This window comes from Typopeltis vanoorti, chromosome 15 (assembly GCF_054136105.1).
Source record: "Typopeltis vanoorti isolate ZY-2024b chromosome 15, IOZ_Tvanoo_1.0, whole genome shotgun sequence".
Classification (NCBI taxonomy): domain Eukaryota; kingdom Metazoa; phylum Arthropoda; class Arachnida; order Uropygi; family Thelyphonidae; genus Typopeltis; species Typopeltis vanoorti.
The window spans coordinates 59,305,037-59,328,338 of NC_143563.1; the positions used below are offsets into that span (position 1 = coordinate 59,305,037).

Sequence of the window (23,302 nt, forward strand, 5' to 3'; positions counted from 1 at the left end):
TCTTGTATTTAAGTTTCTGTGATAATGGCAACGTGACGTTGGCGAAATATTGGAAGTATATTAAAATTTATTTTATATATATTCTATTGTACGTTATAATTTCCTTAAGCTATTTAGTAAGAATCAGAGGAAATGTATGTTGACAACAGACAACAAAGGATCTGCAGGAACTATGCATCATCATCATGCTTTTCAAGGATTTAGGCTTAGAGTGGCCTGTTCTGCCTTAGAAGTCATTGTTGAATCTCTTTAGAGGATGTTCTGGTTTTCTTTTTCCTAATGGTTTGTAATTTAAGGCTTGTTTTGGTAATCTTTCTGTTTTCATACATAAAACACACAAAATTACAACATGAAACAGTACAAAACTAAACAGTAATATAAGACAGGAAAGAAAGAACTAGAAAGTGTGAAATTATAAAAATAAAAATTGAGAATTAACATTTAAATTTTGAAAGGTTATATATCTTAAATTAAGGTCACTTACCTAAAATCTTCATAATGAATTAAGTATGTGTAAGCTGTAAAAATTTAGTTTTTTACAATTAAAATAAAAACTTAAATGATAAATTCAGAAATTCTAAATCAAAGATGTAGAATTTTTTACCTTATAGATACATAGAACACAAAATGAGCTGTTACTACAAATTGCATAATTTGAACTTTGAATTAAAAAATGCTGTATGTCATTAGATATTTTCTTTAATTTACAATTCTAAGAGAACAGTATCAATTTATGCCAGATGTACATAATTGGATCTATATGTATCACTCCCCCCCCCCTCTCTCTCAGGTTGACTAATACCAACTAATGTTTATCACCTCTGTTTCCCATCCTTTTTATAATTGGAGGTGACTGTGTTGAGTGACTACTTAAGTTTTCTGGTTCTTTTTGATTTTAATGGTACAGACTGCACATATTTAATTTATTATGAAGATTTCAGGTAAGTGACATTAATCTTAATATAACATGTTGAAATTTAAATATTAATTGAGGATTTTCAGTGTTTGTCATTTCATACTCTTGTTTCCTTTGTCTCCCACTGTTGTTTGCATTTGTCCTTTTCATGTTGTCATTTTGTGTATTTAATGTATTGTTTTTGCCAATTCTTTATGTTTTGTTGTCAGTGCATTTTATGCCAACCTGGCAGAGAACACTTGTTTTGCTAATCTTTCCTCTCCTGTTTTGTTTAAGTGACCATACCATCTGAGATTAACTCTGCTAACACATTCCTGGATGCTAATAATGTCAAGTTGTTTTTAATATGATATTGCCATTGATGCCATCTGTTCATGCCCTTAATCTTTTTCAGGATTCTCATATCTGTGGTCTCTAGTCTTTGATCAAGTGTTTTACTTCTGACCAAACTCTCAGATCCATAAGTTAAAATTGGTTTGAACACTGTCTTGTATACAGCTAATTTAGTGTTCTGACTAATTTCTCTCTTATTCCATATAAATTTATTCAGTTGACTTCCTACCATACTGGCTTTATTGATTCTGTTGTCTATTTCCATATTTAATTTCCCACCTTCACTAAAAACTGTGCCTAAGTAGCTGAAAAGTTTTACTTATTCTATAGGTTCTCCATTCACAGTGGTTGATATTTTCACTGCTTATGCCTATTTTCATTGTCTTTGTCTTGTTATTGCTCACCTTCATACTATATCTATTACAACAGTTATTCAATTATAAAAATAAGTCAGGGAATCTTGCAGATTTATTTAGAAGTATAACATCATCCGCATAAAACAAAGAGCTGATATTAACATCTCCAATTTTGATATCAGGTTTAATATCACTTTCCTTCATAATGTGATCCATATAGATAATGTACTTCCTTGTCTGACACCAGATTTAACATTAAACCATCTTCCTGTACTTCCTTCAATTCTAACTGCTGACTTACGACTCAAATAAAGATTAAGTATTGCTTGATATAATGCTCCATTGACGCCATACAACTGTAGCATTTTGAATAGTTTTTCTCTTGGTACCTTGTCATATGCCTTTTTCAGATCTACAAAACTTAAATACAGATCTTTGCTATGTTTCCATTATTTCTCAACTATTTGTTGCAAAGTGAAAATCTGATCCTGACAACCTCTATTTGTCCTGTATCCATCTTGTTCTTCATCAAGCTTCTCTTCCACAATCCTTCTCAACTCCTGCCTCTTTAACTTTCTGTGTCCACCATTTTTTTATTCTTGAAGACAACCTCCCCACAAGCCTCTGGCTGAATCAGTGGTTTCTTCAGGGCTTGCCACTGAATCTCCAACGTTTGGTTTCTGTTTTCAAACTCTTTCATTTTTTCTTGAATAATGTTTGCATTTAGTCTACAGTACACATCTGAGAGCTTCTCAACTTTTATTTGCTTTAAAACTTTCTTACATGTTCTTCTTTTCAATTTTATCCTGCTCAAGACTAAATGGTAATCACTTCCAATTTCAAATCCCTGTACACATTAGTGTCCTGCACCAATGACAAAACTCACTATCTACAATAACATAGTCAAGGAGACTTTTCTTCTTTCTTGTCTCCTCTCTCCATGTGAATTTGTGCATATTTTTATGTTTGAACATTGTGTTAGTACTAACCAGTCCATGTCCTGAGCAAATATCCAACAGGTATTTGCCATTATTATTAGCTTTGCTCTTTTCTCCAAATTTTCCCAAAATATTTTTGTATGTCTGGCACTCATTTCCTACTCTGCTATTTCAATCTCCAACAAGGACCAATTTTTCATTGTATTAGTTGCTTTCTCTAAAGCCTCAAAAAATTCCTCCACTTCTACCTTACAGAACCTTCTGTGGGACCATAGCCACAAATAAGTCTCATTGTCCAGTTCCCCTTTCTAATATTTACCCACATGACTACTTGAAATTGCCTGTCATTCCAGAAGATTAGCCTTGTATTTAGTGTTGAATGCTATGACTACTCCTTCTTTTCCTTGATTGTCATTGCCTGAATATAACATTTTGTATTTATTGCTCAGAGAGATCTCACCAGTTTTTGGCTTATTTGTTTCAGTCACTCCTATTATGTCGATCTGGTACTTATCTAATTCCTCAGCTAGCTCCATTTCTTTGCCATTCAGGCTTCTTAGAAACCCTGATCGGTTCTCTGCATTTCTTTAAAAGCTATGTGGAGGTCTCCTCTCAGTTATACAGCTTTGACCCATAAGCCCCGCTTAATGATTCCTGATAAATGTAAAACTATCCTAGTTGACACTTTATTTGGTGAAATTTTGAGTATTAGTGGTTCTTGTCAAAAGAAGTTATTCTAAAATTTGCCAAGCAGCAGTGTATTGATTGATATATATATATAATTATTAAAATTTTAGGTGTGCCTCGAAGGAGAAATTTCAAAAGAAAATATTATAAATAGCCTTAATAGAGGGAAGAGAGCGTCTGGAGACCTTATTCCATGGACAATTTCTCAACAGGTAATTCAAAATGAATGATTCTGTTTAATAATTAGTTGCATATGATGATTGACTTAAACTGTAGAGTAGTATAACTGTTATTTAGCTAAAATGCGTGTAGAATTCTGTATTCTAATGATTTAAACACAAGTGAATTTGCATATGACTTTATAATACAGTACATGTTTCTGTCAAGATGCTCACTCACTATAACAAACTGCTGAAAAGTCCTGACCAAAGCCATATAGGTACAGTGCTTATGCTAAAAGAAATTCACTGTAATCCCATTTCTGTAGTCTCTGTGAGAGTTGACTGTATTTGTATTCAAGGTTTGTTAAAGAATCTGTTTGTCAGCACATTTTTCTCTCAATCTGAAGAACTTGTAGGGATCACAGAACTAGTTTACTGTAGCAGTAGTTTGTTGTAGTGAATTTTCTTCAGAATATCTTTATCCTCAAGGGACTTTCATCACAGCTTTTGGACAGTATTATGACATGCCCATTGCAACTATTCAGAATTTTTTGCTATCTACTAGTCTGACACTGAATTTATAGGTAGAATAATATTGCTTCTGAGGGGTATGTGGATAGGGAACGTCAACAACACATTCTTCAATTCCAGGACAGATCCTATGAACAGAAAGAGGGCTTCTTCATGCAATCATTTGAAAAATAGGCCCTAGGGAATTATGACCTAAAGTTTGACTATGATATCTGGATGGCCATATTTATTCATCATAATGGCCAGGCTCTGAAAATCTACAAGACTTTGGTGATCTTAACAGCGTGGATCACCATATAAGTTTACTGTTGACTTAGAAAACAAAAGATACCTGCCTTTTTTATATTCTCCTGGAGGTCTCCATACAAAATAAGCTTAGCTATTCATTCATAGCTAAGCTTATCCATATCCATATTTCTATCCATAGAAAACTAACATAAGATCTATGTAAGATTCCAACACCATCTAGCACAAAAAATATTGGTATTATAAAAACCCTTTGAAACAAGACATATGACATCAGATGAGAATATTCTAAATTTGTCCATCAAACAGATGAATAAATAACACAAGAATGTACAGCAGCTGTATCCCTCCAGTACATGTGGTTTGTCACAGACGAGATAGCAAGGATATTGCATTAACAAAGAATAAAAGTTGCTTTCTTCCTACTAAACAAGATCTCAAGTCTTCTATGACCTCCAAAATCTCCTTATTTATCACTCAAAAACTAGTAGTATACAAGATTATTTGTTCATGTGGAATTTGCTGTGTGGGACAGATGTGCCTGCCAGGAGAGATATGTGTGTTAAATCATACTAAGGACATGTATAAAAAAAAAGAAATGCAAATTAGGACCAACAGCACATACAGCAGACACAAAACATCGAGTTATGGTAGCATACAAAAATAGCTTTCATGACTACAATTTTTTCATCACAGCATCCAAAGAGAAATATTAAAAAACCCACATCAATGCAATAAGAAACAAGATATGATCCTGCATGGCTGTTTTTCCCATCAAATTCCATTCTAAAATCCATTTTAATGAATTTAATTTTAATTCATTCTGAAAATGATTCTGTTTCTTAGTTATTTTAGAATATCATGTAGGTCTTATTTGAATAAATGAAATTTTCACATGTAATTGCTTTTTAATTATTTCAAATTAAACTATTCCAGTTCCAAGATCATGATTTTCCTTCATTATCAGGAGCTCGCATTGTTAGAATTGCCACCCATCCAGATTATCAGAGGGTATGTTAAGTTTTGTCTGACTTTTACTTTTTTATTATTTGATAATGAATTTTTAAAAACTGAAATAGTGTTTCACTAAATAAAGGATTAACGCAAGTCCACATGGTTAGCCTAGTGGCTATGCACTTCGCAACCATATGCCTGGGAAGGGAGCGTCCTGGGTTCGATTCCCATTGCTGATGTGAGAAGCTTAAGGATCTTTCTCAGTCATAGCCAAGTTAGCCAGTCTTGGGCGTGGACACAGGGTTTTCCCTCCTGCAAGTAGACAAATCGGCCCCATGAACACATGCAGCTACAGCCATAGAATATGCTGGGAGGCATAGGGCTAATCACCTTATCCTCGGGACAGATACAACTTAGAAGGGCTTAAGATAGCTCTGTAGTAAGCCAGTAGGCCTAACACGTAGAAGAGTGAAGAAGAAGAAGAATGCATTCCTGGTTAGCTGAGTTGATAGCCTTTCTTTCCTTCAGCAAAACAGGTTGTGTTGAATCTTATTATGACCTGAATATTCTTTAGGGAAGGTTAGTTACATGATTTTTTGTAGCATAACTTATTTTATAAATTTCAACAAATTTGCATAACTGTAAATCAGAATGAATAAATGCAAAACATAAATGTCTTATATGGATGAACATCTTTAATAATAAACTTTCCAACTTTATTTTCAGATGATTTCCTTTTTCAGTGCCTCATTTACTTCATATTAACAGAATACTTTTCTGACATGCTCACTCTCTAAGCACTAACAAACTATTGCTATACAAGAATTTTTACGTTTCTGTCAAATCTCCATATGTTGAAAAAACTGAAACAACCACAGTTCTCTATCTTCTTGTTCTTTTCTCTCACTCTTGTTTTTTTTTTTTTTTTTTTTTTTAAATATCTGTTAATGCGTACACTGTTCTTTTTACTTGTGTGCACACTGCCATTATTAGTTTCAGCACTGTTTTAAAATTAAAAAAAAAAAACATTATTTTCATAGTGCAAGAACATTTATTATTTTTAATTTTCCATGAAAAGAGCTGAAATGAAACATTATTTTATGAAGTTTGAACACTGAGGTAAGTTCATTTATTTCCATAATGTGAGTAGTAGTCACTTCAGTGTCTCTAGTAAGTAATAGATGGAGTACTAAAATTTCAAATTGATAGTTTGTTGAATATATTTATGGGCTTTTTTTTTTTAATAGTGCAGAATTTGTCTTATGACTTTGTGAACTGTGCTTACAGGTTTTGTCTAAAGACCGTTCAATACTCTGTACGCTGCTGCTTCCTACGATATTTGCCAGGCTTTCTTCCTCGTTTGTTGTAGTGCCAAATTACTTACTAAAAGTGGACACCATGGCAAATATAGATAAAAGGTTTCCATAAAATTCAAGCAAACTCAGTATCTTTGCTTGCTTCATGCAAATACAAACATAAGGAAAGCATACATTTAAATAAAAAAAACTTTAAAATATCATAATAATATATAATAAACTGTAATTTTGACTCCAGATAATTTTTTTTGGTGCAGGGGGATATTTGAATATATAGCTAGATAGATTATTCCACAAATATCAAGTAGATATTACTAGTCATATTATTATTATTATTATACAGGTGCCTCCATGGAGTCTGAAGACTCAATGCGGGAGACACAATCTATCACACCTCTCCTTGAACTGAACCCATTAACAGACAAAGCACTCACAACCACAACTGACTCTGGCAATCCATTCTACTCATTCACAACTCTCCAAGCAAAAAATCTAGTCCTCACACCCTTAATGACCACACCTTTATTTAACTTCCAGGGGTCATCCCTGGAAGTTGAATAAAGCACAGTAATCCAGATGTGGTCATATCAAGACCTTATAAAGAGGATGACAATTTCCTTATCTCGACTTGTTAATGTGTTCTTCAATAGCCAAGTAATCTTATGGGCTACCTTAGCAATATGTCCTCTAAACTTTAACTGTCTGTCTACCACCAGCCCTAAATCTCTAGCTTCATCTGTCTCCTAGAGCAGCGCTTCCCAAACTGTGGGCCGCGGCCCCCTTGGGTGCCGTAGGTTTTGTTGAGGGGGGCCGTGAAATAATGAAAACAAATTTAAAATGTTTTAAGACAAAGTAGATTTTTTTTATTTAAAAGAAACGTATTTAACTTTTATTATTTATTATTTCTTTTTTGTTATTTTTTATATTTTAATGGAAAAATTCACACATTGGTGTTGGTTCACAAACTTTGCTTCCTGCGTATTTCGACGCTTAATGAATATTAGTAAATATTGCTTATTCATATGTTTCATTTCAAAGCAGTGGTTAATTGTATTTACTTCGAATGCTCTCCAGGGAAGCTCCAAATCTTCCTGTCCCTTTCATCACGCATTCCTAATCAGGGACTGTTGATATTGACTTTATATACATATCAAAACTCGTTTTATATTATCACTGTCATCCGAGCTAGTTTTCTGTTACCAATAAAAGTTTCGCATATACTTCACACATGAAAAAAGGCTTAAACAAGTTCATGTGGGGAGATAGTAACTCACTTGCAGTGGTAAACAACACCCCTCCCTAACAGCCACTATACTGCAGAGGCAATCAAAACGAGTACTTTTATTATGCCAGTGAATAAGGTATGAGGAGTCTGTGTAATATATTTCTCAACAAATAGTGCAATTAGAGACAACTGGGATAAAAACACACTAATTAATGAATCACATGTCCCCTCATACAGAAACAAAACCATATGTTGCATGGGTAAACACAGTATCTAACTAAAAACTATTGTTATTAATTAGATGTGTGTGAGTTCGATTTCCCAAGGCAGCAATAAAATTCAACCGAACATGTTAAAATTCGTAAAAGTGTTAAAACTAAGTAATATATATATATATATATATGTTATGGCAGTTTCACATATGGAATTCGGTTGAAAAGAGTTAGCATTTCAACTCAATTGTCAGCTATGCTTTTATATTTCGATTGTGCGATCTTTTGTTAATACCGCACCAATCATATGCACGTTTTAATAACCTGCCTTTGCTGTCTGTTTCGCGTTAGGCTTAATTACCGTAAAGGGAGAAAAGTCACAAAAGAAAAAAATGTTCCTGGTCCGGGGATTCCCTTATTCAGGTAATATTCACTAATTTCATTTTATCAATCTGTGGTGTGCCAGTATCGGTAAGTGGTGATATTATTTGATCTATTTTACGTTAAAAAATTTAACCCTGAGATCAATAAGTGGCTGATAAAAAATTAAAAAAAAATCCCGTGAACAATCAGAAACAGACTAAAAAAAAAAAAAAAAAAAGGACAGTATTTCATATTTTACCAGAACAGCCCGCATCGTCTTCAGAACCAAATGGTAAGAGGCAAAAAATGTAATATTTGCATTTGATTTTTGCAATATTCGCTGTGTATGTTTTGTATTGAATATAAATACATTAAATATTATAATAATATATCTATTACGATTTTTTTTCGAGGGGGGCCGTGAAATATTTTAATTTTTGCAAAGGGGGCCCTGACATCCAGAAGTTTGGGAAGCACTGTCCTAGAGAGTGCCATCAATGTGATACACAATTTGTAATCTATTTATCCCAAAATGCATTACTTTGCATTTCTCCACATTAAACTCACACCCATTATCTTTTGCCCATACTGACAGCCTGTTTAAATCGTACTGCAAGCTCTCCACATTGCTTTGATTAACTATTACTCTACATAATTTTGCATCATCAGCAAGAAACTGAATATTTCCTTTCAGGTTATTTCCTATATCGTTTTTGTACAAATTAAATAGCAATGGTCCCAGCCCTGAATGTGGTGCATCACTGGTCACCTGTTTTCTCCTCGATTCTGCCCGTCTATATACCACTTTTTGATATGTGTCCAGCAGCCATCCTCTTTTCCACTTAACTAGTGTTATATCCATTCCCATTTGTTCTAATTTGCCGTAACAGAGTTCCATGTAGTATTCTGTCAAATGCCTTTGCAAAATCCTGCAAAATCATTGCATAGGCATTTCCTTTATCCAACTCATTTGTTACTCTATTATAAAAAGTTAGTAAATTACTAAGGCATGATCTATCCTTCACAAAACCATGTTGATCCTCATACAGTATCATATTTTAATCTACCCATTCATGAATTTTTTTTTTTACCAATTTTTCTAGTACTTTTACCTGAGATACTGATTGGTCTGTAAGTTGCTACTATAGTCTTAGAACCTCTTTTATGCAAGGGAATAATTTTGCCCTCTTTCCACTCCTTGGAACTCTACCAGAGCTGAGAATTAAATTAAAGAGCCTAGTCAAAGGCATTGCCAGTTCCCTTGTACATTCTTTCAAAACCTGAGGCATATCTCATCTAATCCCATAGATGTATATACATTGAGATTCTGCAATATCCTAAGAACCTTCAATTCATCCACCTTTGTTCTCACATTAGTATCTGTCTCATATTAAAGCAGTAACCTCACTAGGATGGTATACTGTTGAAAAGTGGTCACACAGTAACTCTGCTATTTTATCTGTTTCTGTCACCTCTTGACCATCATCACTCATTAAGGTTAATCTTCCGTAGTCATTCTTCCTCTTACTTGCCACTTCAAAAAAAACTCTTTGGGATTTCCTTTGGCCTGGTTGCCTAGATTCTTCTCATAATCTTATTTTGCCTTCCTTGCCATGCTTGTCACCTTCCTTGCCCAAGCCTTGTACTGTTCATGAGTTTGCTGGCCATCTTTCTCTTTATATACCCTTCACAGCATTTTCTCCTTCTGCAGCTTGTGCTTAATGATATTACTCATCCATCTAACTTCTACCTGATTAAACCTCCTTACCCTAGGTATACAATTTAATACTGCTTCCTCTAGATGACCCATAATTATATCCCATTCACTACTAACATCCTTACCCTGCAGTTTTTTTATACCATGGTACAGATTTAAGCTTCTTCCTAAGTATGTCTTAATCACCTGCCGTGTAGTTCCGCAGATACCCCTTCTTGATAGAATATTCCTCATATTTTAAATCTCCCAAGTCAAGACTGCATGGTCACTTTCATCAATTATAGGCAATGTTGGCACCTTGGTTACGAATATCTTTTCTGATCCTATGACTAGGTCCAATGCTTTCCCACCCCTAGTCTCCTTGATTACATTCTGCCTTAAGTAATTATCTCTCAGCAGGCGTATAAATTCTATTTCCTTTCTGCCATGTGATCTTTCTTCCTTCCAGCCTATATCTCCATAGTTGAATTCCCCCATAATAATCACTCATCCTGTACTCATTGTACCAATTTGACAATGCATGTCTTCCAGATCATCTGTGAAACTTCCTAGCATGTAGCAACAACCAACTGTATATTTTGTCTTACTGGTCTTAATCACACACAAGATTTCTTCAAATGAACAGCCACCCTCCTGCCTGTCTCCTGTTCTTTTTGGTGCAATTCATCTGCTATCTGCAGTACTTTAATTTATTTATTTATTCGTATGGAGTTTCCTCCCTTTTTCTCCCCCTCCCTATTGGGGCGAGTTGAGCCCCCCCTCATGGGGGTTAAGTATTTATGGCTGTAGATCCATGTGTTCACGGGGCCGGTTTGCCTGCTTGTGGGATGAAAAATCCCAGATAAACTTGGGGGAAAACTCTGCCGTCCACGCCCAAGGCTGGCTAACTTGGCTTTGGCTGAGGAAGATCCTTAAGCTCCTCACGTCGGCGACGGGAATCGAACCTAGGACACTCCTTCCCCATGCATATGGTTGTGAAGCGCAAAGCCACTAGGCTAACCGCGTGGATTGTACTTTAATAATGGGGTGATACTCCTCTTTCCTACTTGTATATGGAAATATATGACTTCTATGTTGATTTCATCTTGTTATCTCACTGATGGAGCTGATAGTATTTGATCTTCCTCCAATGTGATCTTGGTGGTTCATTATATTTACAGTAACTTTGGGTTCAAGGCTTTTCTGGAAGTAAGTAACTGCTAGTTACTAGATTTTTTCTCTTTTCTTTTTTTTTTGTTTCTTCTATTAACTTAGAATATATGATTGCTTTACGAGCTTTAAAGGGCAGTCCTTTAAATTAGGAAAGCCCTGAGTTTGAGCAGGTGTTTGCACAATTCAGAATTATTTATGAATTCTTGTAAATGAAATGGCCCAACTGACTGGAAGTTAAACTTGAGAGGCCACCAACTACTGCAGTCATTCACAGACTTTTGTACTCGCAATCTGGCTTATATTTAACCAGAAACAGCCGAGGAACAGGATGGGCTTCACAAAGTCAGCGGAAGACTTTGAATTTTTCAGGAAATGACAACATATACTAAAACGTTAATTAAAAAACTTTAATCAATACCTTCCTATATTTTGGCAATGCTACATTTCCATCTTCTGGGAACATAGAACTATGATATGTTCATGCAAGCTAACAACAAGCAAATGAGGCTGAAGAAGGCAATTGGCATTGGTCTTAGAGTCCTAAAGGTTTATATATAAGGTAGCAATCCAATTTAGCCTAATGGGCTAAATTGGGTTGTCTTGGCTGATGTTCTAAGGATGCAAGCTTCCCAAATTTGGGACAGTCTCATGCATCCAAATTTGTTGAGATTTGGAAAGTTTTTTAGAGCTAAGGCTGATTCCAAGAACAATCTTTCATATTTATATTTGCTACAGTGTAGTAAAGTGGCTTTCTTCTAGCGTATTCTGTGGTGGGTATCTAGTGTCTGCAAGTCCTGAGCGGCTGTATTGGTGAAACTGGATATAGTCTTTGTGTTCGGAAATACTGATATTAGCTGTCCTGCCTGATTGGCTGTAGTAGGACAGTTTACAGCTGCCAGGGACGTGGTATACTCCAGGTAGGTCTAGGGCAGTGTTTCTCAACTTTTTTTTTGGATCATGCCCCACTTCAACATCTCAAAGATTTTGACCCCCCCCCCCCCTTTAACATAATAGTCAACCAAGTTCTGAAAAAGTATAATATAAATATGTACATGTACATTTCTAATTGCCCTCCCCTGTGGGGGTGTACGCCCCCACATTGAGAAACACTGGTCTAGGGGAAGTGGCTGGTCTTTGGTGGAGTGGATAAGGGATGCCAATTTCTTATGTGGTTTGTAACAGGTAGTCAGGTCATATTTTTTTAGAATTTTTGTGAGCTTTCAGACGTGCCCCGTATATATGGAATGGTGATAGATTTAGTGTAATCTCTGTTAAGAAAAGGGGGGGGGGGAATTGTGGTTAACTGGTTTTAATATTTTTTGGGGGCTATAGCTATTGGTTAACAAGGTGTTAAGGATATGGTTAAGTTCAGTAGTTAGGGCATTGTTGTCTAAACAGATTAATTTAGCCCTGTTATATACGGTTTTTATAGTCCCATATTGTTGGGGGAGGGGATGACTGTTGGTGAATGTATCTACCTGTATGGGTCGGTTTTCTGTAAACAGAGAAAGCCAGGGATTCATCAGGTTGATTTGTAATCAGTGTCTAGAAAATGGTTTCTACTTTGAGTCAATACAGGGTGTAGTGTCACACCAGCCAATGAAATTCATCAAGCACCTAAAGATATTCATAACCATTCACTTGATGTTTGAATCCACCAGTCTATTGGTTTGAAGTGGTAAGCTATCTACTCAGCCACCAGACTGGCATTGGCAGTTGCTCACCAACTCTTGGTTTTTATATTATATGTTAATCTGACTTAATTTACTTGAGTAGGAAAATGTGTGTTTAGTGGCCAATTCTTAGATGACAGTTTACCTTTTATGTTCATATGTAAGCAGAAGCAGATATAGTTAAAATGGTAATTGTTTAGCTAATAGGCAGAATCTGCTTCTCTCAGGTCTCTATGATATTCCATGTTTTTTATAAACAAGAAGTTCTTAATTATTGTTAAATTAAATTGAGGTGCAATCCCTGTTGAATATTTTATTTAACTATTAATATGTATTGTTTCATTGTAAAATTGATTATGATCATATGTCAGTGATTAAAAATATTTTCAATAAGATTGATATTTAAAGAATTCATTACATTCTTTAGATGGGTTATGGAAGTCGTGCAATGCAGTTGTTACAACATTATTATGAAGGGAAAATTCCTAGTTTGGAAGAAAGTATTGTACCACAAACAAAACATGAAATTGAACCCATAGATGAAAATGGTGTAGGACTTCTAGAAGAACAAATAATTCCTCAAAAATCTTTGCCTCCTTTATTGATGCAGTTAAGTGAAAGAACTCCAGAGTCACTTGATTACTTGGGCGTTTCATATGGGTTGACAGCAGACTTACTAAGGTAAGTGTACATTGTGTTATAAGCAGATTGTATCCATATATATTTACATAATATGGATATAAATTATTAACCCCTTCTCTTTTTTCTCTGTGTTGCAATTATCTATGTATTGTTTCATTGTATATTTGATTATGATCACATGTCAATGATAAAAAATTATCTCTCACACACACAAATTTTTTTCCTTTTTTGGTTGGTGAGCTGTAATGGCACATTCAATACAACGTGAATTCTAAAGAATAAAGATCAAGCAATAAAAGAAAAGAAAAATGCACACACACTGTAATGATACTTGTAAAATTTAGCTTGTAACACATGTAAAGAAAATTAGAATTTATTTATGACTTGTATTTTGTTCACTGTAATATTAGGGAGAGTGCAAAAAAATTAGTTACCACATCAAAAATATTAACATAAGAACAAGTCAAACAACATGAGTTATGCTTTCATGTGTCTCGGTCACAGCTGAGTGAGCAGGAGACAACAATATTAAAGTTCCCTGGTGGCCAGTATAATTGTGTAATTAAAAAAAAAAAATAGTAAATAAAAATATAAACAATTTATGGTGATTACTTCCCAAAACTTGGAGTTAAAGAATGCAGTCAGTTCAATTAAGATTAGAGCAATGACATAATGTTTCAAGGATAGACAATTGAATTTAAATCTACCATGGCAGCTGAAACATTTCTGGTTATGACTGTCAATGAATTACATTTTCAATCATCAGTTATTTAGACATAAGTAAAAGTTATATTTCCTTATGTTAGATATATTGTTGGTATGGCAATTATCTAACATTGATGTTTAAGCAACTCCTGAAAAAAATCATCAACAGCCAATTTCTTCATCAGCTGGAGAACCACTAATTAACGAATGGGAATCTGTATTTGATGACTCTCAGTTAACATATGAATGTTAACTGAGAGTCATCAAATACCATTATCTACTTTTGGATACAAGCCACGGAAAGGTTTGGAGAAACCTTTCTGTGGTTTGTGTCATTACTCTTGACATTTCCAGGACATTTATCTATGCTGGACATAATAAAATTTATGGATTTGTTTATTCCCCTTTGTAAATGGGTCACAAGCTTCCTCTGGTTGTTCACTACACATTATCATTGATAGGTGCTTCTCTTGAGATTTCTTTAATTAATACTGAAGCCCCAAGGTCTTTCACCTACTCTTTCTCTTGTACAAATAATCTCTTGTGGACTTCAAATCCAATCCATAGTTTAGCTGATGACTGTGCATTCTGTTTCTCTTCGTCAATCAGCAGATGTAGTGCACAGCTGTTTGGAGCTTCAAGTTATTTTATAACCAATTCCTTAAACTCTCTCCTTTACACACTCTTCTGAATGTGTAAAACTTGTCACCGGGGACAAGACTTGGGTGTTGCATGCAACCTCTTAATCCAAACAACAGTCCGTGGAGTGGAGGCACACCTCATCACCAGTCAAGACAAAATTGAAGGAAACTGGTTTCCACTTGGAAAATCATGTGTACTGTGTTTTGAGACAGACAAGGAATTTTGCTGGTAGACTTCTTGGGTCAAGAAGAGAGTTTAAGGGCTATGGCAGAAGTACAAACTCTTCTGCCATAGCCCCTTCAGTCTCTAGAAAACTGGATACCCCTTTTCTATTCAAAACATTACTTTTCACCTTTGTGGCTGCTGGCATTCTATAAATCCGAAAATATGTCCAACCTTGGTTTACTGTTCAAACTTTTGTGGTGGTGAATGATAAAAAGTTTCCTAAGAATGATTCATACTACAAAGAAAGAGGGGGATTATGATTAAATGATAACCCCAAGACTAAGACTGAACAGCTACTATAAGCATTCATTCACAGTCCATATGTACTAAAATAACTTCTCTTCCTCTTTCATTGCATCCACCTCTTTTTATGGAATAGCTTCCTCAAAATTACAGCCTTTGCTGTCCGAGAAAGAACATAGATGGATTCCTTCTCTCTCTGTAACCTTTTCTCACAGTGTTGAGGTGAGGTATCAGTTTTACACCCTTCCATGTGTGGTATTGATATAAAAAAAAAAAATTTGTCTTATTTTCTTTTTGCAAAGAGCAGCTGCATTCAAATTTTTAGTTTGAGGACAAAATAGTCACTATGATTTTCAGAATGCTTTGGTTCTAGTAACTTTAATCCTGTGTTTTGCTTTTTTGGAAAGAATAGTTTTAAGATGATAATACAACAGCAAATCTACAATATAATTCTTGTTAATTGATTTTTCTGTGGAATATAAGATACAATTTTATATTCAAAGTCATTTTGAAAATAAAACTTATTTGAAGACATTCTAAACTTGACTAATCATTATTAAATACTATATAAATATTAAGGTGGTATGGCAGTACTAATCTAAGTTGGTATGGCCACTTAAATAAAAGGTGGATTGATTCAGTTAGAACTGCCTTAGAAGAACGAAAGGTTAGAGATGACAATATCAGAGTGCCTATAAGTAATAGACTTATAGGTGATGTTATACTTTTAAATAAATCCAGTACAAGTCTGCAAGATTCCCTGACTAAATTGAATAACTGTTGTAATAGATATGGTATGAAGGTGAGCAATAACAAGACAAAGACAATGAAAATAGGCAGAAGCATTGTAAATATCAACTGCATTGTGAATGGAGAACCTATAGAACAAAATTGTGGATAGGAGATTAATGATAATGTAAACTTAATCATGTGGTGTTGTCATAGTAACCTGAACCTTGGGAGGGTATATATCAGGAAATTGATGATGATATAAATACTAAAGAAATTCATGTCAGTAATTTCCTGCATTAATAGCAGTCTTCAAGAATCATGTTATTCATGATTCAGATGGCAGTATATTTTTACTATAAATAGTGTAGATTGCTAATACCTATCCTAAGCAGTGTATAAATTAGCAGTTTAATAAAATTTTGGCAATGAGTTTTTAGAATATCTTTATTATTACAAAATCAAACTGAATATGAAATGGGGGAAAAAAAATTACATCATGGGCTCATCCCTTATCTGTTCAGTAGTTCAAATATTGCAAGTCAAAAACTAACAGTTGCTTTGCTATCATGTTATAAAATTCTACAATGTTTTCCCACCTTTCTTTCACCTTAGAAATTCAGTCATGGGAATGGTGTGACATTTGGCCTTCAGAAACTGGTTTTAATCTCATCTAGAATATAAGAACCTTTGAAGGCTTTTCAACTGAAGGTGAATTAGCAGGTCTCATATTAAGGCAGTAGGAGTTTGATTCGTAATTAACTGAGGTTTATCATCCAGTAAAATAGATAAATCAAGCAGAGAGACACATGATATGATATAGGGACAATAAGCTATCACAACAGAATTTTTTTTTTGTTCAAAACTATAACAATACTTATTTTGCTTGTTCAGAAGCCTTAAGGTAGCAGCCCTACCACTGGACTATTCCATCGTCAGGCTAGTCCCCTGACATGGAGAACATAATCCTACTTGTAAGCTGACAGAAAAAGATAATCGGATTGAATCTATGGGAAACGACCCTGGAATGGAAAAGGGAAAAACGAAAATGGAAACAACAAAATATAATACACATAGCAAACTGGAATGTAAGAGGAATAGCATATAAAGAAATAGAATTAGACCAGTTATTAAATGAAAGAAATTTTAAAATAGCAGTAATCACTGAAACAAAAAAGAAATTAAAAGGAACTATGAGAACTGAAAATTTTAATGTGATATACAGTGGAGTCGACAGAGACCAAAGAGCACAAGCAGGAGTCATGATTTGGATACATAACTCCCTTTCAAAACAGTTAAAACATTATAAATTATGGAATGAAAGAATAATAGAAGCTAGAATAAAAATAGATAGAGGCTATTTAACAATAATTGGTTTATATGCCCCAGAAGAAGGAAGAGAACAGGATAATACTGCTTTTTATAATCACCTACAAAACATATATAATAAAATAAATAAAAATGATTACATAATTTTAGGAGACTTAAATGCAAGAATTGGAAACACGAAAATTAATAATAATATAGGAATATATGGAGAACACACTCTAAACAGAAATGGTAAAAAATTGATTGACTTTGTAGTTTATAATAACCTAAAAATAATGAATTCCTTCATTTTATAAACATAAAGACATACATAAATATACTTGGGCACCAAGAGGATGGAAATCAATATTAGATTACTTCATATTAAATGAAAAGACATCAAAATTTTCACTAGATGTTAGAGTTCATAGAGGATATGAAATAAGCAGTGACCACTTCCTTGTTAAAATAAAATTAAGATTACCACCTAAATGGCTACAAGTAACAAGAACAGAAGGAAAAATTGAAACATTTGTTTATAAAACTAGACTATTGAATGACACGAATGTACAATGGCTATATGAACAAAGAATTAACCAATATCTAGATAAAATAAAACAAAATGAAGAAATAGAAATAGAATGGCTTAATATAAAAGCGATACTAAATGCAGCAGCAAATGAAAGCATAGGAAAGACTAAAAAAATTCAATAAAAGAAAAAAAACTGAAGATCTGGGATGATACAATCAAAGAAATAATCAAAAAGAAAAAAGAAGCCTATCACAAATGGTTAAGCAGTAAAAGATTAGAAGATGAAATAGAATATAAAAGAATAAGAGCCATAGCTAAAAGAGAAGTCAGAAAAAAGACATAGAGAATCATGGAATAAATTTGTTTCTAATTTAGAACATGATTTATATAAAATAAGAATAAGTGTATATAAGATTTTGAAACACCTAAATGCAGATACCAAAGGAAACATAAAATTAAACACTGAATTGAAATTAGAAGAATTTCTAAATTACTACACAGAACTGTGGACAGATAAATATTTTAAAAAAGACAACTGGCAAACAATTAACAAAAATGAAAAGGAAATAACTGAAGAATTAGAAATCAGCCTGAAAGAAACAAGAAATGGAAAATCACCTGGAGAAGATAAGCTAGGTTCAGAACTATATAAATACACAGGAACAAGATTCAAAGAAAGGCTCTTATTATTTTTAAATAAAATTTACTCAACTGGTATCCCCCCCCCCAATAGAATGGAAAAAAGCAATTGTGATTCCTATCTTTAAGAAAGGTAATAGAGATGACCCTAAAAACTATAGAGGTATCAGTATACTAAATTCCTGTTACAAAATATATATCAGAATCTTAAATAACAAACTAATGAAATATTCCGAAAACTTTATTCTAGAGGTACAGAATGGATTTAGAAAAGGATGATCATGTATAGATCCAGCTTTTTGCCTAAAATTAATAATAGAGAAAAGAAGAGAATACAATTTAGAAACACATATTGCATTTATTGACTTTGAAAAAGCATTTGACAAAGTTAAAAGAAACATATTATTTTCATATTAAAAGAAAGACAAATACTAAATAATATCCTAAAAGCTATCAGAAGTACATATGAAAATAATTGAATACAAATAAGATTAAATCACGAGCTATCATATACAAGTGAGATAAACCAAGGGGTCTGACAGGGATGTCCCCTCTCAGCAACTCTTTTTAATATCTACTTAAATGAAATAATAATAAAATGGAGTAAAAATTTACATCAAGGAATTAAACTTTCACCTACAGTTAACTTAAACACTCTCCTCTTTGCAGACGACAAAATAATAATTACAAATTCTGAAGATAACTTACAGAAAGCTATTTTAAATCTAAATGAGATATCCAAAGATTATGGTAGGATAATATCAATGGAAAAATCAAAAACTATGGCCTTTAAAGGACAAGATCCAGCAAGAACACTAAAATAATAATAGATAACAAGATCTTAGAACAGGTGAATTCATTTAACTACCTAGGATGTATGATCACATATGAAAATGAAAAAGATATAAACGTAAAAATTGCAAAATATTTAAAAATAACAGGTGTAATTAACTCTATATTTAAACCAAACCTAGTTCAAAAACAAACCAGGCTAAAAGTATACAATACATTAGCCTTACCGGTCTTGATGTATGGAAGCGAAATCTGGACAATAAAACAAAAAGACAAACAAAGATTGACAACAGCAGAAATGAAGTTTATGAGAAAAACTGCAAAGTATACCCTATTTGATCACAAAAGAAATGAAGATATGAAAGAATTAAACCAAGAACCAGTAATAGAAAAAATTTAAAAATATAAACATAAATGGATGGAACACGTTCAAGGAATGAAAGTACAAGCCATTAGGAAAAAGAAAACCAGAACGTCCTCTTAAATGATTCAACGATGACTTCTAAGGCCGGAACAGGCCATGCTAGGCCTAAATCCTTGATACGTATGATGATGATGAACAGAATTTTTTTTTTTTTTTTTTTTTTTTTTTGTTTGTTCAAAACTATAACAATACTTATTTTGCTTGTTAAACATTAAGAAAAGTTATCATTCAAATTTTTTTTTTTTTTTTTTTTTTTTTTTTTTTTTTTTTTTTAAATCTTAACACTGCAGTGTATTTCTTTTTAAGCAATTAGACATTTTTATCAATATTGCAGGTTTTGGAAAAGAGCTGGATTTATTCCTGTCTACCTTAGACAGACTGTAGTAAGTAACTTGCTCTAGTTTCAAATAACCAATTAAATGAAATGAAATTAAAACTATTAGAATTTCTGAGGTATTTTTCAATACAATATGCTTTTTTTTCTTTTTATTTTAATATAAGCGAACATTATGAATACTTGAAATTGTTCAACATGCATTTCACAAAAGTTTTATTGGGACAAGTTAAAAAATTTATGTTTACATATTAGTGCCTCCACAGTGCAGCTGGAAGAATGACAGAAAAGAGTAGTTTGATTCTCATTGCTATGAGAAGTATCTTTGCATGGATAACGATGCTGCTTATCATGATGAGAATTTTTAAAAATTGAAGGTGAGTTAGCTGATCTCATGCAGAGGTAGTTATATTTCTTTTCCCTCCTCCAATCTTTTTTTCGTCCTGCAAACAGGCAAATCAGCAAAAGAATTCATGTAATTTAATAGACAGAAAAATACTGTGTAGTGAATTATGTTACATTATGGATCATGTATAGAGTGACCTCCTGCAGTGAGTGCTTAGACTCTGTGGAGATATCATATAATAATAATAATAATTATTATTATTATTATTATACAGAGTAACCAACCAGTTTATTCATGATAGATGACTGTGAATCTTCAAAACAGTCTTGATAAAGCAGAGTGTAACATGGTATTTAGATATGAGGGACATATCTGTTAAGGAAAAGTTATTACCATTTCTCACCAATACCTGCCCTGTGACACTATACATTAATGTATTAGAAATGCACATCATATGCTCAGTATGAATTAGGTATACATCATCTGTAATGATGATCAAATATGCCTTTCAAAAATTATTTAGACCTTGCTTTTAGACTAAGTAGTGCCCAGAAAAGCATACCTCATACTACCACTCTCTGCTTTACATTGTTTGTGCCATGCTTGTCCTATCATCTATCCATCCATCCATCCATCCATCCATCCATCCATCCATATGAAACAACAAGAACTGGAATTCTTATCTCATAGCTGCTTGTTTCTGTTAGAGAAGTACTCACAATGGCTGTCACCTGTTACCATTCAGAAGAGTGTGTAATGCATAGTCCATTTAGATACACTACCTCTCAGTTCCTTGTTTTACAGTTATTTGATTTTAAGTATATCTGTTAGACTCTGTAATCATGTGATCTGTGATTCTTCAACTTTATCTTCTGTGCCTGACATTGATGTGATGTTTTCTTGATTACAATACAAAATGTTAATTCATGCAATAACAATCAGAGAAAAGAAGGAGTAGCCATAGTATTCAACACTAAATATGAGGCTAATCTCATATATCTCATCATAGAAGAGGCTAATCTTCTTGAATGGCAGGCAATATCAAGTAGAGTGATGTCGGCAAATATCAGAATGGGGGATTGGACGATGAGACTAATTTGAGCCTATGGTCCCACAGAAGGTTCTACTAAGGTAGAAGTGAAGGAATTTTTTGATGCTTTAGAAAAAGAAACTGACACAATGAAAAAGGAAAAGTTGGTCCTTGTTGAGGATCTAAACAGCACAGTAAGAAATGATTGTCAGCCATATAAAAATATTTTGGGAAAATTTGGAGAAAAGAGCAAAGCTGATAATAATGGCAAATACCTGTTGAATTTCTGCTCAGGACATGGACTGGTTAGTACTAACACAATGTTCCAACATAAAAATATGCACAAATTCACGTGGAGAGAAGAGACAAGGAATAAGAAAAGTCTCATTGACTATATTATTGCAGATAGTGATGTTTTCTCATTGGTGCAGGACACCAGAGTGTACAGAGGATTTGAAATTGGAAGCGATCACTATTTAGTCTTGAGCATGATAAAATTGAATTTCATATTAAAAAGAATAACATGTAAGAAAGTTTTAAAGCAAATAAAAGTTGAGCAGCTCTCAGATGTGAACTGTAGATTAAATACACAAAAATTGTTGAAGAATAAATGAAAGAGTTTGAGAATAGGAACCCCAAACCTTGGAGATTCAGTGGCAAGCCTTGAAGAAAACCCTGATTGATTCATCCAGAGAGGTTGTCTGCAAGGATAGAAAAATTAGAACTCCATGATGGAAGTTAAACAGGCAGTGAAGGAAAAGAAGAAAGCATATCAAAAGTTCCTGGCAAATAAGTTAGCTTGTGCTCTTAGAGAATACAGAGACAAATGTAAGAAAGCGAAACACTGTGTAAAACTAGCTAAACAAAAGTCATGGGAGGACTTTGGCAAGAAAATAGAAAATAAATATCGAGAAGGTGGCAAAATATTCTGGGGGTTGTTGAAGAAACTTAGAAATGGAGGAAAGAGTGCTGTAAAAGGAGTTAGAGATGATAAAGGTGACATGAAAACAGGAGAAAAAGATATCCTTGAAGTATGGAGAGTAATTACTTCGAAAAATTGCTAAATGAAACAAGCAGTGATAGCACAATGGTAAAAAACACTCAACAGGCATACAGTCAGGAATACATATCCATACTTGAAATAGAAAAAAGGCATCAAAAGCTTGAAATGTGGAAAGGCAGCAGGAGTAGATGATATTTGACCAGAAATGCTGAAGTATGGTGGTATAAAAGTCTTACAGTGGCTGCACTGCATAGTTCAGAAAGCCTGGACAGAGGGACGAATTCCTGATGATCTGTGTTGTGAATGAGGAACCAGTGGAACAGGTAAAACATTTCGGCTACTTAGGCACGATTTTTACTAATTACATTATAAGGTTGAAACCGGTCTGGGTAGTGACCTCTCCTCATAATGTAATGACAATATTACATCTCCTAGGAGCTGTGTTTTACATTATGAGAGAATATCAAGAATAGTGAGGGAGCTCGCTCCACCTTTGTGCCGAATTGCCTTTTTCAGCATGAAACTCATAGATCGTAGTTCTCGATCTTGAGTTTCACTTACTGGCTATATAACAACAAAGGATGTTTATCCCCTTAATTTCTATTAAGTTGCCGGAAAACTACTGTTTGGCTTTTCATTTTAGTTATAGAACAAATTTCTTTTCCTCTTCATCCGTGCAAGTTCTGCACTGTGGAACAGTCTCCCACCTACTGTGTTTCCCAAGGAATACAATTTAAAGTCATTCAAATCAAATGTAAACAAATTCCTCCTTTCCCAACCCACTACCAATACACATTACTTATGTACTATAGGTTGACCAACCAACCTCCAGTGTATGTGCCCAACATTTAAAAAAAAAAAAAAACATCTTTATTTGGATTTGCATTTCTTCGTCACTAGCAACTGATTCACTAGGTCTGTAACAACA

The 23,302-nt window shown here is 33.8% G+C and overlaps 1 protein-coding gene across 1 annotated transcript in view; it reads left to right on the forward strand.

The window, feature by feature from the left end:
* Positions 1 to 23,302, forward strand: part of l(1)G0020 (RNA cytidine acetyltransferase l(1)G0020) — a 200,151-nt gene that overhangs the window by 126,157 nt on the left and 50,692 nt on the right. Inside the window, exons 11-14 of the mRNA XM_090404566.1 lie at positions 3,341 to 3,442; positions 5,105 to 5,179; positions 13,208 to 13,461; positions 19,996 to 20,044. Of these exons, the coding sequence (XP_090260692.1) occupies positions 3,341 to 3,442; positions 5,105 to 5,179; positions 13,208 to 13,461; positions 19,996 to 20,044 (480 nt within the window). The remainder of the gene's footprint in view (positions 1 to 3,340; positions 3,443 to 5,104; positions 5,180 to 13,207; positions 13,462 to 19,995; positions 20,045 to 23,302) is intronic.